The sequence below is a fragment of the Phasianus colchicus genome, chromosome 5 (assembly GCF_987193195.1).
Source record: "Phasianus colchicus chromosome 5, bPhaCol1.hap1.1, whole genome shotgun sequence".
Lineage (NCBI taxonomy): Eukaryota > Metazoa > Chordata > Aves > Galliformes > Phasianidae > Phasianus > Phasianus colchicus.
Window position 1 is genome coordinate 18,920,808 of NC_143440.1, and position 26,521 is coordinate 18,947,328.

At 38.8% G+C, this 26,521-nt stretch overlaps 1 protein-coding gene across 8 annotated transcripts in view; it reads right to left on the reverse strand.

Annotated features, from left to right (window-relative positions):
- The window catches only part of SHANK2 (SH3 and multiple ankyrin repeat domains 2), a 351,210-nt gene that overhangs the window by 11,151 nt on the left and 313,538 nt on the right, over positions 1-26,521 (reverse strand). For 4 of the 8 annotated variants that reach the window (XM_090140754.1, XM_031593318.2, XM_031593317.2 and 1 more), the window contains 3 exons: positions 9,472-9,602; positions 8,045-8,156; positions 4,508-6,920 (listed from right to left, as the gene is read on the reverse strand). In XM_090140754.1, the coding sequence (XP_089996880.1) occupies positions 4,508-6,920; positions 8,045-8,156; positions 9,472-9,602 (2,656 nt within the window). Of the gene's footprint in view, positions 1-4,507; positions 6,921-8,044; positions 8,157-9,471; positions 9,603-13,376; positions 15,500-19,415; positions 20,785-26,283; positions 26,305-26,521 lie in introns of those variants that run through there. The other 4 variants (XM_090140753.1, XM_090140755.1, XM_090140757.1 and 1 more) reach the window with 3 other exon arrangements.

Below are 26,521 nucleotides of genomic sequence, written 5' to 3' on the forward strand. Positions count from 1 at the left end.
TGCCATATTTATAGTGCAGGAGTTGGAGATGCTGCTGCTCCCCTCCTCTTTGCCCAGCTGTGGGAAGCGCTCTCATGTCCCAGTACGGAATGTGTCCAAGCCCTGGGATGGGCAATGTGACCCAGGGCAGCACACACCAATCTCAAGTATTTGGCTCAGATAGGGCCCTGTACTCAAATGCTCCAAGCTGATGCTGTAAGTAATTTTGGGCAGAAGCGGAGGAAGTGATGGCTGGGTATCGTGGCCTCTGATTTGAGATCCTGACTACATGGATGGACCAGATGATTGTACCTTCAAGAATCAGCTCCAAAATTTCTTAAAGTGAATGATGGCCAATGTGTAGAGTGGGAAGAGCCCACGTGAATTCAAAAGCTCTGGTCCAGAGCCTGCTGATCAAACCCTTCGCACAATGAAACAAGCACATCCTTTTGCTTTTTCCTCTTTTTCTGTCCTTTCCCAGGCTCCTCTTCCTGGACTGCAGCTGGTCACTGCCTCTGAGCAGCAGATGGTTTCCAGCCAAACATTTCCATGCTCTATTTAAAAATCTTCAAACTCAGTGTCTCCATAAGAACCACAGAAAACTATAAATACACGGTGTAGAATTACTGCTAAACCTATGTATGCTGAAAAAAGGAAGACGAGGGTATAATGCAATAATTGGGAGAGAAATGCTGCTAAGTATTGTAGAACATTCTCTTCATGATCCTCATTTGTCAAAAACATATAAAGAAGATCAATTTTGCAGGTTTCTGTAACAAGCTATTCCCAAACAATTTACATTTTAATTTACCTTCATGCTGCCCTGACGGTGCAATTGCTGTGACTGAGTGACATTTGTATATCCACTGGCTGTACAGAGATAACTCCTAGAGGTATTTAGAGCAGTCTCCTAGGCTATAACTTCATGTTTCACAATGAAGAAATATATATTTTAATTTCATCAGGCTGCTAGTGCTATGAGCAGAACCCAAGTGAGCCTGAGAACAACGTTACTATTTATAATACTTCCCACTTCTCCTTGGCTGAAGGGTATATGAACAGACCTACACATTTTTCATCACTTTTCTTTAATTCAGCAGAATCCTTGCTTTCTGAAAGCTAAAATTCCTTGTCCTTTTCTCTTATTGCCTCAAAGAAAAGGGCTGTAAGTTCTACAGTTGGTTGATGTACGTTTTATAATACGAGAAAAATTGAAGAATTTTAGCTTTACAATTGAAATATTAACTTTCATACTTTGGCAAGATGGTATTCCCTGAGCATAATACATTATGACTTCGTAAAAAAATGTGTCAATCATGCGATCAGGCTAGAAAGGCTGTAATTAATTTAACATTTTAAAGGTAAAGTAGAAGAAAAAGCAGTAAAAATAAGGCTTTGTCTGGGAAGCATTTACTATGCATCCATGGCCTTTATGTAGGCACTTCCAAGAGCAGAACTGACATTAAACATAGGCAGTCCAGGGTGTATATAACACAACAAAAAACAGAAATTGGAGCACTTCTCCACTGTGACAATGTTGCTGTTAGCCTTTTGCTCCCTCCTTCCCACTCCTCCTCCAGCTCAGAAATTGATCCTCCCTCACCCTCCCTAGTCTCAGAGCTGGACAAAGTTTGACATCATTATTTTTTATAGCTCAAGATCCCTCTCTCTAGTTTGCAAATACACACATTTAGGCAGACTTTTCAGGAAAGAAATAGGATTTCAGCCAGATTTAAATGATTCCTTTTGAGTTTTTGCTTCCAAATGGAATCACAGAATCATGGAATTGCAAGGATTGGAAAAGACCTCAAGAGATCACTGAGTCCAACCCCCCAAGTAAAGCAGGTTCCCTACTGTAGGTCCAGATGGGTCTTGAATACTGCCATTGAAAGATGCTCCACAACATCTCTGTGCAGGCTGTTCCAGTGCTCCGCCATCCTTATCGCATGTTACCATGGAACAAGTTTGAGGTCAATACTTGTCTCTATAGACTCTATAGTCCATAATGAAAACTGTTTGCCAAAACTGAGTTATAAGAATTAAAAAGACTAAAGGACAGAAAAGCAAAGTAATTTCCAATTGCTGTCCAAGATTTTTCTCTAAAATGACATATGTTTAGTATAGTCCTTTCTTACATGATTATTTTCATTTCTCAAGTAAAGTGAATTAGTTCTGCAAATTATTTTTTGTGGCCTTTCTACTGCATAAATTTCTTTCCACAGAAAAGAGGTAACTATTTGCTTCTACTTCTCATTTTTTTTCTCTCAAAAATGCAGTACATATTTACTGTACATTGCCTCAGTTATTAACTAATAAAATAACAATAAATACCTGCACTGCAACCTGGAAATAACTATCAGTATAAAATATGCAAGATAATAAGCATATTATATGAAGTCAGAGGCAACATGTTCATATGACTTAAAAGGACGAAGCCCAAGCAAAAAATTGAAGACATAGGCAGAATAAAACAAATTGAAATTCTCAGAGTCATCTGCAAGACAAGACTTATGTAGATTCAAACTTAGTGCACAAGTTTTGATTTTATGCTTACCCAAGATATTTTCAAACATATATGGGCAGGGTTCAGTTGTTGTGCTAACTTTGGTTAAGACTGTCTTTGTCAAGCAGCCACTATATATCTTTTCACTGTACAGTTCTCATTGCACTAAAAGCTTTTCCCATACAGGCAACACAATTTCTACACCAATTAGTCAAACAATACTGATAGGAATTTCAGAATTCCGGCATTTCTCTTCCATCTTTTCATCCTAAAAGACGTATAACCTCCATACCATCCTGTGACCATTTAATAACTTACAGCTTGAAAGAAATAATGTAATGGCCTGACCCTGAGGCTTGTGATCACACTGCTTTCTGAATAAGTAATCATTTGCATTTAATAGAGCCATCCTATCCCTAAAAGTAAATCGTCTTAATGCATGCAAAGAACGGTACTTTTTCAAAGGCTAGGTTATTTATTATCCAGCAGAATAATTATAATAAAATTTACTTAAGGGTTGCCTTTTTTAATAAGCAAAATCAGCACTACATCTCTGCAAAAATTTTTTTAAAAATAAAATAAATACAAAAAAACCAATTTCTTTGTTGCAGGCCAGGACAAACAATACTGAATACTTCAGTAAAAGGTCCATTTAACTGCTGCAAATTTCATGGTATTACACCATATTCCTGAGAAAAGTGATTACATAATTACCTATGCATTTATCTAATGGTGTCTGACAACTCTAAGTACCTTTTGATATCACTTCTGTGGAAATGCATTACACTGCACTACAAGGATTGTGTTGTTCGGTGAAATGAGCCACACTTTTGAACCTGTAGACATCACTACTACTCACTAGCAAGTGCTGACAATAGAAAGTAAGAACTTAAACCCAGTAAAGCTGAGTGATAAGAGACAATAAATTAACCATTTAGCAAAACTATGAACAATGCAAAGTGATGCCAGAGAGAAATTTTCTAAGATGGCTTCATACTTAGGTCACTCCAAAAGTAACGTCTCCTATTTATTTCCATTTTATAACAAATACCAAGAACAGAACAACACTATTTGATGGAGCAAATTCCTAGCTACAAAACACTGTTTTTCAGCATAGTCACCACTATTAACTATGCATTTTCACCAGTGGTGAACAAGGACCTGCATGTCACACTCATAAAAATCCGCTTTAGTGGACGTGACTCGCTGTCACTGTCACCACTGTTGAAATACACCACTCATTGCCACACTGTGCTCACATCCTCACATCTGCTATGTAATCTCTATAAATGTTCAGCAAGCATGAATGAATGTCAGTGTGTGGCATCTTTTTCTGCATGGAGGAATTCAATTCCACACTTTTGCTGCATACACATTTCCATGCCAGACACCACTTGGTCAGACTGCCCCTCCGCTGCCATCTGTTGCACAGCAATAAAATGCAATGGAATTACGGTGGGGATGCTCAACCTCTTCTGCCATACCACCAACATCCACCTCTGACATCATGGGCCAACATAATAAAAAAGATGGCATTAATTTTGGAGCAGACCTCATACTTCATCATATAGTGGATTATTAGAGATTCAAGTAAAAATCAAATATCGTGCAGTGAATGTGAAGTAAGCCTAGACAAAAACATTTTTTTACCTGTTTGAAGACAAAATAAGTTATGAGACTGAACAAAAATTAAATTATCATCGCATTTTGAAAGGAAAAAAAATAAAGAGAAAAGTGCTACTGAAACATAAATCTAAGTAACTCATGTCAAGACAACTGACAGGCTTGTGCAAACCACCTTGGAAACTGGAGAATACTGAGAGAGCCCCTATCCTAGGATGTTGATGACAGAAACATTGGTGATAAGGAAAATCCTCCCCTCTGTAAAATTGTTTATCAGAGACTACGCGTGTAATAAGTATATACAATAAAAGGTACATTCTTTACTTTTTGTAATAGTAAAAGCTAGGGAGAGATGAAAAAAATCAAGATTTTTTGGTAAATTATTTGGTTATTTACATTTACCTTGTACTGAGACTTGCAGTTTTTGTTCCAGTAGGTGACTCCAATCCTTCCCCTGGCTTTGAGGATTTCTCTCTATTCATTTGCTGGAGTATTGAGTTCAATTCACTAATAACATTAGCCTTTGGGCCTGAGAGAATTGGGCTTTTCACCTCTGTCACATCCCCCCATAGCTTAGATGTCCTCTGGGGAACAACCTTTGCCATATTGGGCTGCGCACTGATGGGAGGTGGGGGTGGAGCGGGAGGAGGAATAACAAAGCTGTCTACAGTTTCTTCAATTAGCGCATCCTTGTAAAGTGCATTGCTTTTGTTGATTATGGGCTTCATTTTTGGCTTAGGAGGTACTGGGGGTTTGTCCACCAGAAATGTTTGCCCATCTGCATAGACTGTACAAGTATCCACGTTCTCGCACCCTTCCGAGGATAAGGTAGAGATGCTGGACACCGTTGAGATAGTGCTGGTTGTCTCTAAGTGATGGTCACTACTACTCCGACTGTCTACCTCCTCAATCCCAGAGTCAGTGACGTTGTCAAAGCTGTCAGGGGGTGGCAGAAAGGAGGCAGGCAAACAGTTTGAAAGACCCACTTGCTTTTTACTCTCTAAAGAATTGGTTGGCTGGCTGGTGACAAATGGCGCAGGTGAAGGTGTGCCGTTTTTCCTTTGCTTAATCAAGTCCGTGAGAGCTGAAGCGGGCACCGAGCGGTCGTCAGGGATGTCAAAGCTGTTGGCAAACTCTAAGGGGGGTGGTAGTGGCTCAGTAAAAATAAACTCTTCATCAATATCAACTGATGCTAAGGGTGGCGGGGGGATGCGGAAGGGTAAGATGACTGGGTCGTCGACAGAACTCGCAGCCACGATGGTTTTGCAGGGAGATGCCGGTGGCTCAGGCACAGCAGGCACGTTCAGCTCACTTTCAGCTTCCTCGCTCCCCTCTGGCCTCTCTGGCAGGGAGTTTTCGGGGCTCGGTTCCATTTCAGCTCCCTTTTCCTCCTCATCCTCAGGCGTATCATCTGACTTTGCCGTGTCCACAGTATGAACCATTAATAAGCCAGCTGACTTCTGTTGTGAAGTATCCACAATGTTTATCAACATGTTTTTCTTCTCTTCAGCCTTCTTTTCTTTCCCTGCATCTGTTTCATACTTGTTCTCAGTCTCCTGCCTTCGTAGTGGGCCACGAGTATTTTGCCTAGTGACAGTAGCAGTAACAGGAAATGTCGTTTCAATATTGGGTCTCAGCTTTGTATCGATGTAAAGTGGTTTATTAAGGTCAGCCTTAACAGTGTCCACTTTGCCTGGAATCTGCTGTGTTTGTTCTTTCATGGCTCTGTCCCTGGCAGAGAGAGCGAGGGCTAGTGGTGAGTTTGGATCTAGCAGCTTTCCTGTGACCGGGTGAACGTAATTATCGGAGGTGGATGCATTTGTGGACTTAGCTGCCGCTGTACTGTTTTCAGTACCTTTCGTTTTGGACGAAGTATTTAATGTCCTTGCATCGCTTTGATTGCTAGGATCACTGCTATTAAAAAGATTTTCAGGCTCTCTAGGTGCGGGAATCGGAGATGGTGACATAAGCTGCCTAAAGCCATCTTCACTACTAAACATTGCTTCATCAGTAAATTTAGATTGCCTCATACGTGGTGTTGGTGGTGTTAGTCCAACATCTTCATCTCCTAGGTCTGTGGAGAGGAAAGCTGGAGAATTACGCCTTGCTTCCAGCCGCTTTTCCCTGTCCCTCACTGCTCCAGCAATGGCTGCTGCAAACGGACTGCTGACACCTAAACTGTCATCAGGTCGGAGTTGCCCAGGTTGTTCTGAAGACTGAGGGTCAATTTCCATGCTGCTCCCTTGGCTGCTCTTCCCGCTGCTGCTGGTGGACGGCTCTTTCACAATAATTGTGGGGATTGGAATAGAGCAGGTCTTTTCTGGACTATCTTCAACATTGGATTGTTTAACTAGCATCCCCTTCCGCCTTGCTGGTTTGGCTGGTACATAAACTGCTTTGCTTGCAATCTTCCCAACCTCAGAATACGGGTTTTCAGGCATCTGACCTCGCTTGTTCCTGAAATTTGCCTGAGCTGTGGCACTCCGACTGTACAGGTCCTCAGAGTCCAGAGAGTAGCGGTCCAGTTCTCGTCTGTAATAGATCCCTTTGTCCCTTATCATTGTTCCCACATTTTCAGGCCTAACCAAAGAAATTTTTGCACCTGAATTCTGATTAAATGGAGGTTTGATAGTTCCATAGCTCCTTGACGTTGGGGATTTGGGAGCGTTGTACAGAGAGGGAGAAGGTGGTGGTGGTGAAGGGGGTAAGGACTGCGGTGGTGGAGGGATATCTTCAGAGGTGTCAGGCATTGAAAGACTTCTGGTAAACTTCAGCATAGGAGGAGCCAAAAACTGCCGTTCTTCCTCTGTTATTCCTAAAAATCAGAAAGCGTATTAAAACACTGCCTTCCACTGCAATCCCTCATATTGTGCCATCTCTGTATCCAGCCTAAAATGCAAGGGTGTAATTCACATGGCGTGAGGCCTGTATGAAATTACAAAAACGGTCTTTTGCCTCATTCAAACAATAAGTATTTTTCTTGTTGAATTTCCAGAGACCAGATGCCAGAATTAAAAAGGATGCTACAGAATTTTAATTAAACTGATCATTGATGTGTAGGCAAATGTTTTGTTTTATGTATCATCAGGATAGCTGTAGAGAAGCACATTTTCTTCTACAATTATTGAGCAGGGAAGACGTTCTGAGCAAAAGAATAGCTTATGCCTGGCTCTAGCAATTTCCAAATGCATAAAATAATGCAACTTAGAAACCTAATGAATTTTTAAGATGCACTGAAACTTAAAAGGGACTGGGAAGAGTCTACTGGGAAAAAATCATACGGGTTTATTTCAAAAGATGACATTACATTATTACAAATATGGCTTTTAATATAAATAAACTCAATAATGGGAGAATTTAGAAGGGCAATTTTACATCAGTGTAATGTGTTTTTAAATTGAGAAATATCACTACTAAGATTACTAAGAACAAAACAAGTTCAAATTTCATTTGCTCTTTGTTTTTTTTTCCTATTTTGTTTAATCATTAATTGACACAATTCTTTGGAATGAAATGGAGGTGATGTTTATTCCCTTTGATCAATAGGGATTACTTTGTAAATGACTACACAGCATTACGATACTTTTGTTTCAACAGCAAAACAAAAATGAATAACATTTTGCCCTAGGTAATACTCTGCAATAGAATTGTTTCTTTTTTTCTTTTCTTTCTCACTATTGTTTCTGGATAAAGGAAATATTTTAAAGAAAGGAATTAAATTAGAATTCCAGAACACTTGCCTACTGCCATTAAAGCTATATGTAGAAATTAAACAAAAATTTCTTTTTCCAGGAATTTTTGTATAAAGAAAAAAATAAAATCATTCATTGAAGTAAAGGTGTTAGAGAAATATGCTTTAAGAAAGAAAGTACAAAAAGAGGTGAATTACTAAAAGAGGTGAATAATGCACAAATGAACTATGCATGAGGAATATTTTACCTATAGATTTTTGTCTTCTCATTGTACCCCGAGGTATACCCAGAAAAGGACCTTGTGGACTCCCTGGTACAGTGGGCGTCATCACAGCAATACCCTGTCTCTCATACATAGACTATAAGAAAGCAAACAGAAGAACCCACAAGCATTAAAGAATGCAAAACTTTCTCCCACATGTAAATAACTGTCCACTCACATCGACTAATCCACTACCTAACCCTCTTGGAATTCTTATGGAGAACAGCAAATTTGCTATTCTCCAAAGAAGGATGCGAAGAGAAGGGGAAGGCTGAGATTTACTTGTATGTTAATAAAATGACAACAGTTGTAAGTAGATTTAGTTGAAATTATTTACAATGCAATATGTTAAGTTTACAGCACATTCAGTGTGCTGCGAGAAAGGAAGCCTGAGCAATTGCATTTCATTTCACTCACTTCCAAAACACTGCCACACTCTGCATAGGTATTAGTGTTCACTTTGCACCAAGCCGTGCGCTCTCTTCACTACTGAGTGACAGACCTACTCCCTGGGTCTTGCACAGATGGTGCCTCACACAAGGTTACACAGGAAGACAGATTCTCACCTAGGAACTGCAGAATGTCCCCTGAATCCCAACACATTCAACTGCCCTTCAACATAGGTTTTCACACACTATTTGTTTTCTGTCATGAAACAGTCTCTATTTCCTTCCTTCCTAAGCTACTGAGACACCAAAGTGCTCATATCAGGGCTGGGGCTGTTTCAGAGGGGTGGGCAATGGAAAAGTACATCTAAAATGCAATAAAAACAATTATTGTTTTCACACATAAGTTCTGTAAAAGCAAATCCTACAACTGAGGAATCCAATTTCAGAGTTCTGGAAATTAAATTTTTACTATCTACCATAGTATTAATGTCAATTCTTCCCTTACAAATCATCATATATTATTTCATCAAGATATTATATAGGCCATTAGGAACAATAAGAAGTATGAGCTTGTCACATTAGTGGAAATTGTGTGCCTGCACTAATTCTGGCACTGAAACTGCATTAACATACTTCAATTTTCAGTGACTTTTTTTTTGTTTGGCCTTAGTTTTGTACTGACACTTTCAAGTTAGATCTCCCTGTCATCTCACTTCTAACATTACAGACAGAGTGAGGTCACTTACTTCTGTTTCAGTAACACCGAGATAGCAATGTTATTGAAATGACAATCTCAGAGTAGATATAAGAATATAATGAAAGTTTTTAGGAGCCCAGAGGCTCTTCTGTTAAATGAATTATTATCAGAAATACAAACCAAGGCTACAAGGTAATAAAATCAGCATGAGAATATAATGCATTATTTTAAATTCATTTCTATTGTGGTTTGAACTTTGTACACTAGCAAGTACCCTCTCCAAACAGTTTCAGAAGTGAAAGCAGTACTTCATAGCTACCACTCACATTCATATCTGTAGCTGAGGGAAAACATCTACTAGAAGGCCGCTGTTTAATAGTTGCCACTCTTGAATCCACAGTTGCATTGTCTGCAATTCTTGATGGCTTGGAAACTGGTACTATTTCATCCACCTTATCTGTAATATAAAAGTATTCAGTAAAATAAATATCATTTGTCCAACACCTGAAAAATTAAGTATTGCAAGGTCAAAGGAAGAGATTTACTTTTCAAAAAAAATGCAAAGAAAAAGGTTTTTTTTTTTTTGGCATTTTAACAAGGCAATGCTTGAGCATCATAAGTCGTGCAAGCCGAGCACTTTTTATTGCTGCTACATAACATGCATGCTTTAGTTTTAAGCCTGCATGCATTTAATGTTTACTTAGTGTGACTCGAAAAACAATCCTCTTCTTCAAACCTTCAAAATGTGAAGGGACAATATCTATATAGAAATGGAAAGAAGACCTTTAGAAATAATGAATCTGTAAAAAACTGTTTCAAATAGAGATAAGCAGACTGTACTTAGTCATCAGAATTTCAGTGATATTTTGGACAATAACAAGTACTCCAGAAGTGCTCTTTTATGCCTATTTTCCTCAATTAATCACGTCTAATCTACATGATTTTGGATTATAAGATTAACATTGTAAGCAACTGCATCATTCTTTAAATGAAATTTGTATATGTTTTGGGGTTGGTTTTTTGTTTGTTTGTTTGTTTGTTTTTGTTTTTAATTATTATTATTTTATTAACTTTGGGAATGTATTTAGTTGTGGTCAGAAACTGACCAAAGAGTCAAAGTCCAAATCAGAATGAGAACTTCAACATTTGGATTTGGGATCCTGATTTACTGATTTACATGGCATGAGGATAAAATACAGGGAAAAAACTTCAATCGAGGTCTTCTGAACTTAAGAGCATTTGCTTTAGCCCCAGTTCCAACTGTGGTCACAAACAAGTTTCATCAGTGTTTAATACATTCCTTAGACTGAGGACCTCAAAGCACCAACCAATTATAGCTTTAAAGCTCCTTTATTGCTACTTCTACTACTACAAAAGTAAGGCATGGAGAAATTAAATGAGTAGCCCAAGCCAGCAGAACAGTTTGATTTTTGAACCTGTACTAGAATCCAAACTTAGATCATATCAATAATTTTCCTTTCTACCCCTTTCAACAGGTTTGCTTCCCTAAAAAAAAACCAAAAAACGGACTGCACCATATTCATTATCCTGTACTTAATAATCATGTTAATTTAGTGTCTTTTCCTTTGAAGTTTCAGCAGAGTAGAAATCATTTATATTGGCTGTGATACTTATATAAATGGAATATCTTAGCCTGGCTACTAGGCTTTCACAACGTGAGCAGGAACACTGTTAATTTTCAGCAATTAGATCCACCTCCCAAGTGTTAGATTTTTATTTCAGCAGAAAGGATACCTACTCCATTAGGTTATTACAGAAGGGAAAAAAAAAAAAAGCAGGCTTTTGGCAATCTACAGATGATGCTAGTCTGCAAAGCATCAGATTAAGGGATTTAAGTTTTACCTCTCACTGGAGAGCAGCATACTCAGGGCTCTGGATATGGAAATGGATGGGAATAAGGCAGGAGGAAAAAAGTTTTTGGTACCTCCCCCTAAACAGTATATCTGGCAGGTGGGAAAATGACATTTTAAACAGGAGAAGAAGACAGGGAAGAACTTTTAGCCCTCTGGTTAGAAAGAAGGTTGTCCTAGGAGTGGTTATTTTAGTGTCACAGAGGGCTGGGGAGCAGGCAGGAAAGATTGAGGAGAATCAGAACACTGTTGAAAACTTTTTCACAAGAGTGGTGTTGCTGTTTCTATTCAATTGAAATTATCGTTTGACTTTTTTTCATTGGTCTGCTTTATTTCTGTGTGTTATAAACCATTTGGTGAAAGGGAGAAAAAAAAATCTTAAAACCATCACATGTATCAAAAATAAAATAAACTTCAAGTCACATTTTATAAGATTTTGTAATACGAACTTTGACCTTCTGAAGGAAAAATATCTGCACTTCTGCTCAGCAAAAGGCATCATAAAGCAATAGTGTCACCATTAACATTTGACCTACACAACAAAAATATGGCTAGACCATAAAACTGTACTAAGGGGATCTATCACCAAGAGCTTCAAGGGTGGAGAAATTTCATGTTAAGTCTTTCCCACCCTTTTTTATCATCCCAGAAGGCCTAAAAACTGGTCTTTGGGATAGAGAGAGAAGGAAGTTTGTGAAAATGAGGCATTAGGTACTCAAAATCTGTAAATAAGAAATATAAATATACCATGTAAGAACAAGGATCCCCTTTTATTTTAACAGACACATGTAACCATATACCCATTCAGACAACAAAAAGCTACAGGGAAAGAGTGATGAGGCTATGACAGACACTTGAAAAGCATGAAAATATTTGTTTGGGGATGAAACATACATACTCTCCAACTGCACTGATTTTGCTAGACAATACTATAAATCAGATCTTAATTTAAGATCTGACCAAAATATCAGTTGGTACCAATTATTAATACCACCTACTACTTCCAGCTGGAATAACTTTATTCTGCATGAGTTTATTGCAGGTTTCTTGCCTGTGGACAGTTTCTCAGTCATTCTCACCCTATAACTGCTCCCATTCAAGTGGCTTTGTGTCTTTCCACATCTAACTAAAGCAGCGAAAAATGGGAGAGATCAGGTGACAGCTTAAGCTGCTTTGCAAGGAACTCTTTAGGTGTTCCTCACGCAGTTTTTCCAACAGCAGCACTGCTGCATCTGTGCAGCTTCTTCTTTTTCTCTACTGTCTTTGATCCGAACGCAAAGGTAGAGCGGAGGGTGTGTTTTTAAAACTACAGTGGAATGCGATTTATTCTAAATGGCAGCAGCTACATGGCGGGTCCTGCAGAGTACGTCAAAATCTTACTTAGCATCTGACCACACTACTGCACCACACTTTTGAAGTGAAAATACTATGTAAAATAAAAACATTCTCACTGTATCATCAGACACACGTTGATTAGGCCAAGAAAATTAATTGGCTGATTTGTACTCAGCTTTGTTTAAACTTATCCCAAAGAAATAAGATGTAAGCATATTGGGACAAACTTCCACTTGTCTTTGCCTTTAGCTTAGCTGTTCATATTCACAGTGTGCAAACCATGTATGCACCAGAAACACGTGTTCAGAAGGCCGCACGTACTGGACTAATTTGTCAAAGCTCACTAATGGGCTTCTCTCCCAACCTTCTTGTGATCTTAAATATTCGGCAGCATGCGCTTCTTGTATCAATGAGAGGGGAATCTTACAAACTTGTATTGGAAATTCTCTGAGGATACATTTACAAACAGTTTTAACAAAAAGAGATATAAAAAAGCCATGGAAAAGGTGCAAAAATTTGCACCTGCTGTAAAGTGTGTCAACGGTGTGACTGAAGAAGAACGCCTCCAATGGTAGTCTTAGAGGGAACGCAGCTGGATGTAGGTGGAAGGGAAGAAATATTCTCTTCTGCAGAGAGCCTACACTGGAGATTGGCCATGCCAGCTGCATTTCATCATTAAACCATTCATTTTGCAATGTACAGCCACAAGCACGCACGCACACACACTTATAAGGGAGCAATCTGTGGCTGACTGGTAGAATAACAAAATGTTGTATGTGCTTTATTTTGATTAACTTCAGTCTCAGAGAAAGACAAGAAAGAAGAGGCTATGGCTCACTGGACAGAGAGAGCACCGTTCAGCTGTATTCACAGAAGAGGATTTTTAGGCCTACAATTATTTTCTAGTATTTGCCAAAGGAGGAATTCATCACTGCTTTGCCATATAAACTCTTCTGAATCTTTACAAAATGTTACAAAGATATGTGGAGAGTCAAACACAGGAGCCATGCTACACCTGTGATCATTAGTTACCACGCTCAAGGGACTCCTGGTAACAGCATCCTTCCAGAGAACTGTCAGGGATACCACATGGATAAGCCAGTCTGATGCCTCTGCATGCATATAGCAATTTGAGTGCCACTATATTAAATTCCCCCGAGAGAGGCAGCACCAACAGATATAAAATAATTTATTGCAAAGTGCATTTCCATCTGCCCTGTGGGTTACCAATTGCACCCGTGTTCTACTCAGGGTGCCAGCCCTCAGGAAATTAGATGGCCTAAAGGCACAGAAAGTAGTTGTATTTTATCAGCATGTAGATCATTTCTGATGAAAAACTCTTAATCACAGACATAGTAGCACAATACCCAACAGCATGTCATGACGTTTACATTCTCAAGAGGTCTGGCTGCTAGGCAAGTTTTTTTTTTTTTCTTTTTTCTTTTCATTTTCTTAAATAATTAATCTGTGATAATTACAGGGGACAGTCTCCTCCTAGTAGATTTGGTGCAGGAGATAGCTCTTATCCCCAAGAACACATTGCTTAGTGACTCCTGTTTCAAATCCCCAGACTCTCTCAGAGGAAAAATAATGCTGCCCATCCAACCACCAGATCCATCATAAAAGGAACTTTGAAAATGAGAGTCAGGTACCTAGATAGATCTGGTGGCACGTTACTATACAAGCCCCAAAAGATAAATATGAGGTATGATCCTGGCAACATTACTTCTAATACGACATAGCCAAGACACGTGGATTAGCTCCACCGAGGGTCTTAGAAAGTGAGCTTGTCAGACCCACAGAGGATAAGAATGATCATGATCCAGTACAGGCTAACCCCAACACCTCAGGCTGGCATGCCAGAAACACCAGGCAAAGACTGATCGAACACAGTTTTGGAGGCGAGTATTGCCAAGACCTGTATACTTACCACCAACTCCAGAATGCTTGCTCAGAGGGGATGGGATAATGGAGAAAGAAAACTCAAAAAACAGCTGCCTCAAGAAATGACTTGTATTTGTAAGAAAAGCAATGAATGCCTGGCACAGAGTAAAAAAATGCTTGTATGAAGTTAAAGTGAAAGAACAGAGGCAAATGTTCTTCAAATACCAGCAGCACACATTGTTAACAGTGCAAATATAAACTACAAAATGTTAGACTAATCTAGTCAGCCAGAATACAATGTTAGCCAATGTAGGAAATGGTTGAAATCTGCCACTGATGGCCTTATGGCTAAGAATTAAAAGGACAGGCACATTAAAAAAAACCCTAAAAATCCTACGGTGTGGTTATTTTTTCTTCCCTCCCCCTTTTGCCTGGCGTGTAGGCATGGGCAACGAGGCCCTCTCGGTTATGGCTCTCTGCAGCCGGCCACTGCGACAAGGCAGCGTGGCCTGCGGCGGTTCTCGAGAGTCGCTCGTCCCTTCGGCCCCTGGTAAGCACACAGTGGAGGCTGCCACTGCATCCTCACCAGTCCATGTCGAGGCACAGGTTAACTCGACATGGGGGGTGGCTCTTTGGGAGATGCGTGTTTCAAGGACCTGCGTCCGTGGCTGCTTGAGAAAAGCTAAAATCTCTGACAGGTAGTTATGGATGGCTCTTGTGGAGGTAGCCACAATGCCCAGCTGCAGCTCCATGCGGCCCATGGACTGAGACATGAGACCCATGGACTGTGCATGCTCCCTCTTGATATTTTCCAGCAGCTGCACAATCCTACTGTTGGTTTCCATCAACAGCTTCTCTCCCTCTGTTAGCTGGGGCTGCCCTCTCCAACCCCGATCCCTAGGGACAGGCTCAACACCGCGGTGCTCTTCATTCATCTCATCATTGCCCTCCTCCTCAGGAGAGTCACTTTCAAACTGAGGAGTCCTACTGAGTGACTGATCCCCAGGAGACTGTATGTCCATGGTACACTCCGGAGTCCGCGCTGGCGTTTGAAATCCCTCAAAATCTTCCCCAACGTTGCTGTGCGTTTCAGACGAGGACAACGGCCACTGCCAGCTCTCTGTGGTCCTGGCCGGCGAGTCTTCGTCAGAGGCAGGCACCGAGGATTCCTGTTCTTCAGCCGGCGTGGACGGCGAGCTCCCTCGGAGACGGCCAGCTTGCCCCGAGGATCCAGGAACCTCCCCATCTTGTTCCCCAGTGACATCTGGCAATCAAATAGAGGAGCAACAACCACTGTATCTGAGGCCAGGCAGATGGAGGTATCTACATGCATTGGACAACACATAGAAAGAAGCCAGTTGGGAAGCCAGAGTGTATGTGTTTGGGCAAACGGAAGGGCGGGCTAAAGTTTAATGACTGCATTGGGCACGTGGCAGTTGACATTATGAACTGCTCTCCGTATAAATGCACACTGTCCTGTACCCACAACACACACAGCCATGCTGCATCCCAAGGCAGGAACTACCAATTCACCTCATTGTAACTGTGACAGGAAATGTCAGTGAACCTATCAAAAAGCTCACCTATGCACTGCAGTGGTGTCAGTCAGACATCCCTGGGATGAGCTCAGGGCCAAGTGTCCAAGTGAGCTTCCTGTGGTGTCAGACGTGCTCCACCACTGGTTGAGGGCAGCCCTTTGTTGTTCTGAAGCACTGCTGGCTATCTTCACTTTTGTCCGACGTCTCACGTCACCCCCACCCCTAAGTGCACTCTCTCTCAAGTCAGTGCTGCGAGCGACGGTGGCTGTCCACAGCATTCATCCTGTGAGCAATGCCCTCCCCCACATCTGCTGGATTTTCTTGTTCTTTTCTCCAAAGAGTAAGTAATGGTATCTGAGGGCATTGCTCTCCAGGATCTTATTGTCTTCTGAAAATAAGTAAGCTCTGCCCTTCCCTGTCTACTTCTCCCCTTGCCTGAGGGCGTATGGTGGAAATCAGGGTGCAAGTGATTCCCCGTGGCAGTGTTATGCCTACTCTCTTATCATCCCAGTCTTGAAAAATGTCATTCTGTAAGGATTAATTTCTGCTCTTTGAAATACTTTATATGCTGCTCTTTGGACCTCAGTATGAAGCTGTGAGCTTACATCTGGAAGGTATTGCTGAGGTCAAGTTAAAATAACACTTCTGGTTCTCTTTATGAGTCAGGGTATGTTTTTGTTTGTTTTGTTGTGCTTTTGTTCTTGTTCTTATGGGTTTTTTTTTGTTGTTGTTGTTTTATATAGTTTAAAAATGAAAGCTCCTTCTGATAGACCCAAGGATCCCTTCTCCTCTATATCAGTCCCTGCCTACTCTAACTTTAATGTGGCAATCTTAATTTCTGTGCTCAAGTACCTTCAATATTATACTGCTCTCAAAGGGATTCTGTGCCGCACAATGTAACTATGATCTTTTAATGCTAAAGTCATGGATGTTATTTATGCATTTAACTTATTCATTACTTCAAAGTATTCACATTCAAAGTATTCACACTCTGTCTCTATCTAGTTGACTGTCCAGTTGCATGTTTTATGGAGAGTGAGGATGAGATTGTATTTATAAAAAGGCATGATTTCCTTATGAAAATGGATTTTAGGGACAAACTGTCATGCAATCGTTGGCTCTTCTACTCCAAAGAGATTTGAAAGGGTCTATATCAACATATCTGCAATACCTGCTTTATCCTTCACAGTTCTTTTCCCCCTTTGCCTTACTAATACAGCCATCGCTGCAATTCCTCATTAACAAATCTCTCTTAACAACTATACTGTAGGACTATAAAATTATTTCTCAGCATTTTCTTATTTGAGCACACATGTAATAAAGAAAGAAAAGAAAAGAAAAAAAAAATCAAACCAGGGGATCTATTTTTACCACACATAGCAAACACACATTTCAGTTAAATTCTATGGAATTGGAGAAAGAAAATGAGTTATATATATTCATTCTGGTAGATACAGTGGTCATACAAAATGTCCTTGAATTCTTTTTAGATATATCATCAGAAAATTCCCCATATTTGAAAACTCCATTTTCCTGACATGATCTAAACAGAGCCCACCTAGCAATTGGTAAGTATTAGAACTGAACTAAACTAAAAGTCAAAAATTGAAACAAAAGAAAAAACTCCAAAACCCACATTAATTTATGAGTATTTCTGTAAATAGTTTCACTGAGGAAAGATTGTTCAGATTTAGGGGGACAGTAACACTTTTGTTATTTGTGCATGTTTACACGTTTGCCAGAGGCTTGTGAAGAAAAGTTTATCTGAAAAAAGTATAATACACTTTTGCAAAGTCCCTAGTTCTCTATGAAAGAGCACCATTTGCCATCCTCCTAATCAATACTCTCAGCCTTCGGGGCTGAAGAAAAAGCATCTGGCATCAGTGACCAATAACACAAATGACAAAGAGTCCAAGCAAACAGTCTGTGAGAACCCATGCGAGAAAGTTAACTGTGGAAACTATTGGCGAATACTTATGAATAATGAATACATTCACAGGTTTTAGCATAGGTTTGTTAACTTGACTAGCAAGAAATATTCATTAACTGTTATTATACATCACAAAGTATTCAACAATTCTAGTCACTTTGTTTTCTGGAAGCTTTGTGAAGCATTGTCATGGGGCACAGGAGAAACCAAGGGCGTGTTACAGGCATGGTCTGACATAAACTATGTTCACTGCCGAGCAGCAATGGAAATCTGCCTCAAGATCAATGGCTGACACCACAGTGATGAATGTGTCAGTCTCTGCCCAAAAAATCCATTTCTTGATGATCAAAAGTCACCTTACATTCTTGTTAAGGTGATGGCACCAGTTGCTAGGTCAGTGCTGTGGAAAAGTTGTGCCAGTTACATACAGTAGGGCACTGGAAAACTTTTTTTTTCTGTAAACGGTCCTTATCCAATGAAGAAGCTCTCTGTTTTAAACAGCAGGATTGAAGCTGGCTGAAACCACTACCTCAACCAATTGCCTTTACCTCACTTCCTCAGCAAAGTGGGTCTTAAAAAGTAAATAAATAAGGAGAGAGCATTCAGACAGCCAAGTCAAAATTGACTGTGTATTGACCTACGCATCAACATGGTTCATCTTACTTGGCTGTTAATTGGCTTTAAAAATGATCTCTCTTTTAAAATCAAACTTAAATAACAGTGGGTACAAAGAAGCACAACTAGCTTCTTCAAGTGTGAAGCAAATTCCATTACATTCCATTCCTACCTACAGCATCTTGCTCACAGCGACACATAAAACTTTCAAAATACACGAGCTTTGTCTTTTTATATTTATGCTTAATAATTAGTCAAAAAACTAAGAGTCTTTACAGTTGTGACCTGTTTTGTGTTTCTAATTTAATGTTCCTTGCTCTGTTAGGGCACGATTCCCAGTTGGGTCCTTAAATGATCAAGTAAGGGAATCAGAAAGGAGCATGCATATGAAGTAAAAGAAATGCAAAGGTCTGGAAGTCAGTGACCTATCACACTTTAGCTTCATTGATCACTGTACGATGCACATATTTCCAGAAGTAACATGGGAATTTAATGTTTCTGAAAGCTGTTTTCTCCTTTACCTCACTGATTTTGTTGTATTTAATCTGTTTTTGAAGTGGTTCCTGTAAGAGCTACCAGGGAACCAACATCAAAGTCCTAACTATCTTCCTTTCTTTCCTGCTGTCAGACAAGTCTTCTGTTTCTGCAGCACAGCTGGCTGCCTGTAAGGGTGTTTGCACTGGGCAGATACAGAGCTTGGTCTGATGTGGCTTAACAGTGGTGCAATTGCTGCTGGTGGCCACAGAACTGCTGTGAACATGGTGGTTAGGATTATGGAGCCTCTGGGTGCATGAATACATCCATCATTTTGAAGCACTGCTATACCATGTTGTCTCCTTGAGCCACAGGATTCAGTACCATGCTTTCCTAATGACAGTCTTTCAAGTTATTAGACATATATAGAATTGTAGAGGTTATCTGGTTGAGATACATAGAGAATTGAACAATTGATTCAACTGTAGGGATAGAAGACCAAGACAGAGGCCAAGAACAGAGCAGGGCTTTGGATATAGACAAGCTTTAGAGACATCAGAGATATTTCTTTAACTTTTGTTCATTGAAGAACATTTGCGACTTATGCCTGTGTTGTGCCTTACCTGCCACTTGGACTGGCAGTTGATCCCTCCCCTGAGATGTGCTGTTCTTTAAGAATCCCTCCTTTTGAAATCCCACCATTTCTGTTTCACCTCTGCTACTGGACCGTTGCCTTTTCCATTTACATTTCCTTTTCAGATTCCCCACCAGTAGAGCTGGACGTGAGGGGTGGGGTACCGTCTTCCTGCTGACAGGTAGGTGGAGATGTTCCTTGGCCACAAGCGGGCCAGGAGCTCAACAACAGCGGTACCACAGTTGGGGAGCTTCCTGGGACCTGCCTCTGCTGCTCTGGACCTGGGCCTCTGCCTGTATCTGCATCATGCCTCCTGGGGTGGGTGCATTTTTCAAACTGCTTAGGTACCAAGGTGACAGATGCCTTGTAAATACCTAAGATAGATACAGACAGAAACTGTACCAGGCACAATCTGTTATGCAAAACTTAATACAATGCCAGTTGCACCTATATGACATAGTATCACCCACCTTTTCTAGCATCTGCAGTCAACCACAGTCAAATATTTGGCACATGAATTTTTCCTTTTGAAAAGTGACGGAAACACAGGACATTCATTCTTCCTTGGTGTCAACCGATCTAGAAACTTAGGCTGTAATGTCAGGTACTGCATATACCCATACTTTGTTTCCATTGCCTTCCCTAAATGTGAGTGTGCACATTTCGTTTAATTTCTTTCATTAACCAGTACAATTTGTGTTTCTTTGTCAATTATCTGTGAAAATCAGACACTAAAACTAAAGGAATATTCTTATGTGTGAATATTAAAAATGCATAGAGATGCATTTAAACCATGTAAAGATATGCCCCTGTGGTGCCGTTTTTATCATTTTTTTATAATTACTATCTCTTTCTTTTAGGCTTAACTACCAGTAATTTGTTTTTAGCATGAAGACCAGAAGCTAATACAAATTTGCATGCACAGAAAGAACATCTAAAACAAGTAGGTGCTCTCATATCCATTGCATTCCTTTCAGATTTTTGTAACTTCCCATACAGAGACAAATGACTTTGCCCTTATTAGTTTGTTAAAGAATGATAAATACTCAATAAATACTTCAGGATGAATGCCTCTGTGTTGGGAGGAACTGTATAAAGGACAATTTGGCAAACATATAGGAATCTACACATTGCTTTCAAAGAAGCAGATGACCAAAATTCTGGAATAGCTGTCCAATACTGATGGGGCTGCACCATCAAGACAAGAATCTACTAATTTCAAAAGCAAGCTTGATTGGACTATAGAAGCTCATATGATCATGTTGCTTGTCATAGAAGCAACTGTATTTGATGAATAAATCTGTAGTGTCTCTGCAGAAAAATGGATTATGTATTTGGAAATGGTTAAAAAGGAATCACTGTTATATTAGCTATGCCCACTGAAAACTAATTCTTTTTTTTTTTTTTTTCTAATTATTTGAATGTGAAATGAAAAAAAAAAACAAAAACACTAGAAGTAGATAAGGTATAACAAGTTCCTCAACATAACATCAAGAATTAAAAGGCCAACCATAGCTGAATTGTTTCAGTGGAAGAGTATTCAAGGTCAAGATTTAAACCCAAACTTGTTTACAATCAAATTTAGAGGAAAGAAACAAGTTCAGCCTATGCCACCTAAGTGTTATAGCTATAAAAAAAACAAAACAAAACAAAAAAAACCCATACAAATTAAATGGCCTGAGTTTTCAGTTAGAGCATCAGACTAATACTCATGAACCTGTCACCATGAGTGCATTTCAATCTGGAATGAAGTTGATCCAGACCTGATCCAAACAAACAATTTACAGCACTGCACTTAAGTCACAGCATCAAAATCACTTGTTTTTCATATTGCAAGTAACAGGAAGAGAATATTACTTTAGAAGTTAGCATGAGGAAATAACAGAAGTGCTTTGCAATACAGTCAAAAACACAAGCCATTTGAAACATTTCCCTTCTACTAAAACTGAGTAAAAATACATTTGTGCTGTCTGAGATACCATAAACTTTCCAATGTACAAAAAATTCAAAACTGATGGGAAAATAATGTAAAATAAATCAGTAAAACATAAAAACTGTTAGTAAAATTAATCACTGTGTATCTACAAACATAATAACATGACTTAGAAAAATTATTTGTATGTATTCACATTAAGGAACTATCAAAACTTTCTTGTAAGAAAGTCTTATTTGTGCTTCTAGGCCTGAAAATAATTTCACATTACTACATATAAGTCATACTTATGTATCATAGTCACACAACCAAAAGTAATTTTAGTAAGGCAGATAACTGTTCAAATTCTTTCTAGATACAATTTTCAAGTACCAGCTCTTCAACAGTATGTTCAACTGATAAAATTATTTTACAGGCATTTAAAATGCACCTGCAATCCTTCAGCCTTACAATTCAGCCTACCTTGAAAGAGGAATGGTCATTGTCTAACACTGGTTTCTGTTTAAGAACAAAAACAAAGCAGAGAATATAGTCAATACCCACTCCTACCCTGCAAGCCAGGTGGAATTTACGTGGCAATTTGATATTCTGTTTAAGAGACAGCATTTGAAAATTTGGCCTAGTCAGAAAAGAAACATAATCAACCAAAAGATACCAAAAAGAAAGGTGGAGGAACCAAGACACTTGCAGCCTTCTCCATTCTTACACTTACTCTCACACTTCCACACCGAAGGGAAAAAACAAGCAAACTATGACAAATTATCTAAAAACATTTATTTTTGATTATATTAGGAATTAGTTAACATGGGTATATGAACATTTGAAGAAAAATTGCAGCAAAAGGAGTTTTGAGATGAGGGAGGTAAGTCCTTCATCTCCATGGCTCCTGAAAAAGAGAGAGAAGACATTAAAGGTGTTGAAAAGTTTTCTATTGTCCTAACTGTACCTTGTTGGGAAATACATGCAACTCTTACTGTTCCTCATATACTCATGATTTGAGTATGTTGTTAAATATTTAGTTGATAATATCTGAGTATAACAAGTGACACTCACATATGTCAATGTATTTCATTCATCTGGCTCCAAATGCTAGAAAACCCATATTTTCTTTAACACTTACAATTTTTTTTCCAACTTCTTTTATACCATTTCCTTGTTGGTTGATGCAGAAAGGTTTTGAAAACCTTTTCAATTACTGTCCTGTAGCAAAGAAAACTGAGCATTAGGGAAAGGCACTACACACTAGAGAGCAATCTGATAAATTCAAAATAATACTAGTGTAAATGAGAACACCTGCACACTAACTCATCTGACCTCCCTGTTCAGGGATTCCCAGTTTTTTCAAAATGTCATTTAAAGCTTCCCACCTCAAGCAATATGAACCCTTGTTTGAAGAAGTGTTCGAAACTGTTAGTTACCTGTTAATTTGATATTCAGTATCAAATGCTGCTAAAAAACAGCACATCTGCTAGGTTTCAATTACTTTTTTTCCCAGTGGAAAACCTAGCATTTTTCTCCTCAAAATGTGCTATCTTTCAATACTTTTCTCTTACAAAGTGTTTTAAAAGCAGGTATACTGTAGGTATGATCCAAATCCTGTATCCTCTTACACTTCTGTGGACTCCACATGAGATAGACTACAAGTCATAAAACCTGTAACCTTCCTTTATCAACACAAAGATGGAGTCCATATTATGTCACATATACCACAAATTCCACCCAGCATCACTGCTTAATGCTTGTGAAAATGACAACCTTCTGACAACCTTCATCTTATTATTACTACCTCATTAGAATTTCAAATAGGTAACGCAAACCAATTACTTACAAAGACGCTGTTCAGGAATTCTTCATGAAGTCTGATGCCTTTTGATCTCATCTTCTAAAATACAGTGTCTGGTGAAGATCAGAAAACTTTCTTCCTACATAGAAGTGCTGCAGATACCGGAAACTATCAAAGAAGTTGACGTGAAGGCTTTAAGAGTTGTTTTGATGATAACTCCATTGTTTCCTGCAGATAAATCTCCATCATCAACTCCAGCATATTGAAATTAGAAAATGACTTTTGAACTCAGATGTCTTTTGTGGGGGTTTCTTCAAACATAACATAACAGTTTAAGTTAATCCACTGTTTGGCATTCATTTATATATATTTGCTCTGCAATTTCATTGTTTCAGATGCCATTAGAATGTGCCACCTTTGAAACAATGGACAACAAGAATGAGATGAAGTGTGAATGCTTATTGCAGACAGAGCTAATAATATTTCTTTTGAATGCCATCAACTGATATTTTTCTATTCAAATGCAGTTAAGACTTAATGCCAGGTAACAATAGTCTATGTTGATGATATCACAGTTATTTTTTTATCTGAGAGGCAGCACTAGCATCTAAACTGCTCAAAGGAGGAAAATCCTACCATTTGGTCCTTGAGCCCACACCAAAACCCAAAGATCGGCATTATCAGCATACAGAGGAATTATTTTACTTTGATTATGTATCAAATATATTAAAAAAAAAAAACAACAACCAAATCCCCACAGCTCACAACTGACACTCTCATGACACTGTCAAAGTAGGGTTTTTTTGATACAGAAGAGTTTTTTAATCTTGTCATTGTATTTCACTAAGAAAATGTAGCCTGCAGTGTCTTAATTTTCTACTTTCTCTTAAATTCTTGAAATGTCTCCCAAGGATTTTCATATTAGCTTTTCATTTAAGAACTGTCTACTTAAGCTTTCACTGAAAATCCCAAATTACTCACTAAATCAAATCCACTTCTTGGCATTAAAAAGCTTAGGAGTACAAAACTTTTGAATCATACATCTAGATGTTTACAGTATGTACTTGTTAAGAATCATATCATTTTAAAATTCACAAGTAATTATTAGCAAGTACATCAGAATAAAAACTGAAGATAGAATCCTTCAAAAACAGGCTTTTCACGAGCCATATAAAATTTTTATGAAGTCAATTTTATTATCTTAAAATATTTTGAAAATCTAATGAAATCTATTTCTTGCAGTGATATAAGAATTATGAGCAAAACAAATGCATAGGGAGTTTAATAAAATTTCTATCACTATTCTATTTTTAGAGTATTTTCAAATCTTAATTTTAATTTGCAAAAATATTTTGGATATTCCTCAGCATGAATGGGCTAACCACATATTATCTAGAATTATATTGTTAAGTACTGCGTCAAAAAAGCTTGCTGCTACAACTTAATCTGTCGTTGAAAACTTATGAGTCACATAAGAAAAAAATAATACCTCTTTTCCCTCTCTGACATCTCATAAAATCCAGAGATTAATTTTACTATTAAAAACACATTCCTTTCGAAACCACAATCTGAAACCAGGTGTTACTTCTCCGAGTTAGGTAGCTGCTGTCAGCAGAAAGACAGCGGCACACGCTGAGCATTCCTTACTTTTTAGTAATCTGTGCTATGAAACTGCAGTAAAATGGTAATATTACCCATGATGTATTGCTCTAATTTTTTTGAGACCTTAAGATTTTATTATCTTTCTCTTTAGTCACAAACGACATATAGTTGATACTCAATATAAAAATGCCATCTTTGCTCTTCCATTCTCCCAGCCTCCCATTGAACCAGAACCCTCATCCAAACATAACAAAAAAAACCAGTCAAACAGAATCACAAAAGCCACTAGTTCCATCTTAATGTCTCCCTCACCTATGACCCAGAAAACTGCATTTTGTTTTACAGATAGCTACTATAACAACGTAAAGACTTTTATAAGCTGCCAAAACATACCAGTAGCAATGGGGTTTATTTGGCACATTTTCTGAATCAAGAATGGAAAATTCCACTAGCTGAATTTCTGTTAGTGACCTGAAAGGAGGTCAGGAAGGAAGAGAAAAATAAGTAGAAGAAAATAAATAACCTGATTTTGTTTAATATTAAAAAGCAAAAGCTTCACTGCTGAGATGCACTGCCTACAGCCTAGCCTTCCTTTCAGGGACACTGAGCTTTGTCAAAGAGCAGCACACAGACTGTTTTACCAGCTACCACCTAGGGGCCCAGAGAGGTTTAAGGCTCTTCCCTGGGCTAGACATCATGAAAACGTGTGAATGGCACAGTCCCTGCTCCTAGGAGCTTACAATCTAAGAAAGCAAAATGACATACAGGAGTATGGAAAAATACAACTAAACACAAACAAAGTTGTATACATATATATGCAGTTACATTTATAAAAACTATTAAAATATCATCACTATGTCATCTATCTGTTCCTCTGCCTAGCCATCATTACTGAGATGATTGCTTAATAGGGATCATAGGGGAAGTGGGTCTTAAGGAGAGATTTCAAGGAAAAGGTAGTGGCCTTATGAATCAGTTTGGGGTTGGCACTCCATGCATACGGGACAGTGTGGAAGATGTTATATAAAAACTTAAAATTGTGCAGAGCAGCATTTCTCCAGGTCAAAAGTTCAAGTGTTGTGTGCAAGATCCCTACTTCCTGAGATAGAGACAGTGTGGTTACGTGAGTAACATTCGGCCATCAAAAAGACAAGTGAAATCACTAACGTAGGACTACACTGAGGATGTGTTACTGGCCGTATACTTTCAGTGGCTGCCAGTTAGCACAGTAACTGTGAGGAAATGAAATGGAACGGTTTGGAAAAGAGTTGGATAGAAAGAAGGAAAGAAAGGCAAGATGAAGGAAAGGAGACAAAAGGAAGGAATGTGGGGAATATTTTCAAATGTAGTCTTCTGCTCGAGTTCTTAGTGTGTTTGCAATTTGTTAACTAAGTAACTAAAAAACATATACAATAACTAATGTACATTTGACACCATAAAATAAACTGGACCATATGCCAACATTTACATTATGTTATTATCCTCCACTATGGAAAGGTGAGAAACAGGTTAAACAAGAGACAAAATGCTTCCCCTTACCCTTCTTCTTCCGTACTGAAGCTTGGAAACAGAAAGGGAATGAACTGTGAATCAATTCTGAAGATAATTTTATATGCTAAATCCTTGTCTGTTATTTGAGCATAAACATTTTTCTTCCATTTAAGAAGTCAGTCTCTCTCTGCTAACCTATACTATGCATGTATCTATGAAACCACCCTAGATAAACAGCTTGTCAAAAGCACAGTTTATCAGGGTTTAGATTTGAGCTATAAGAAGT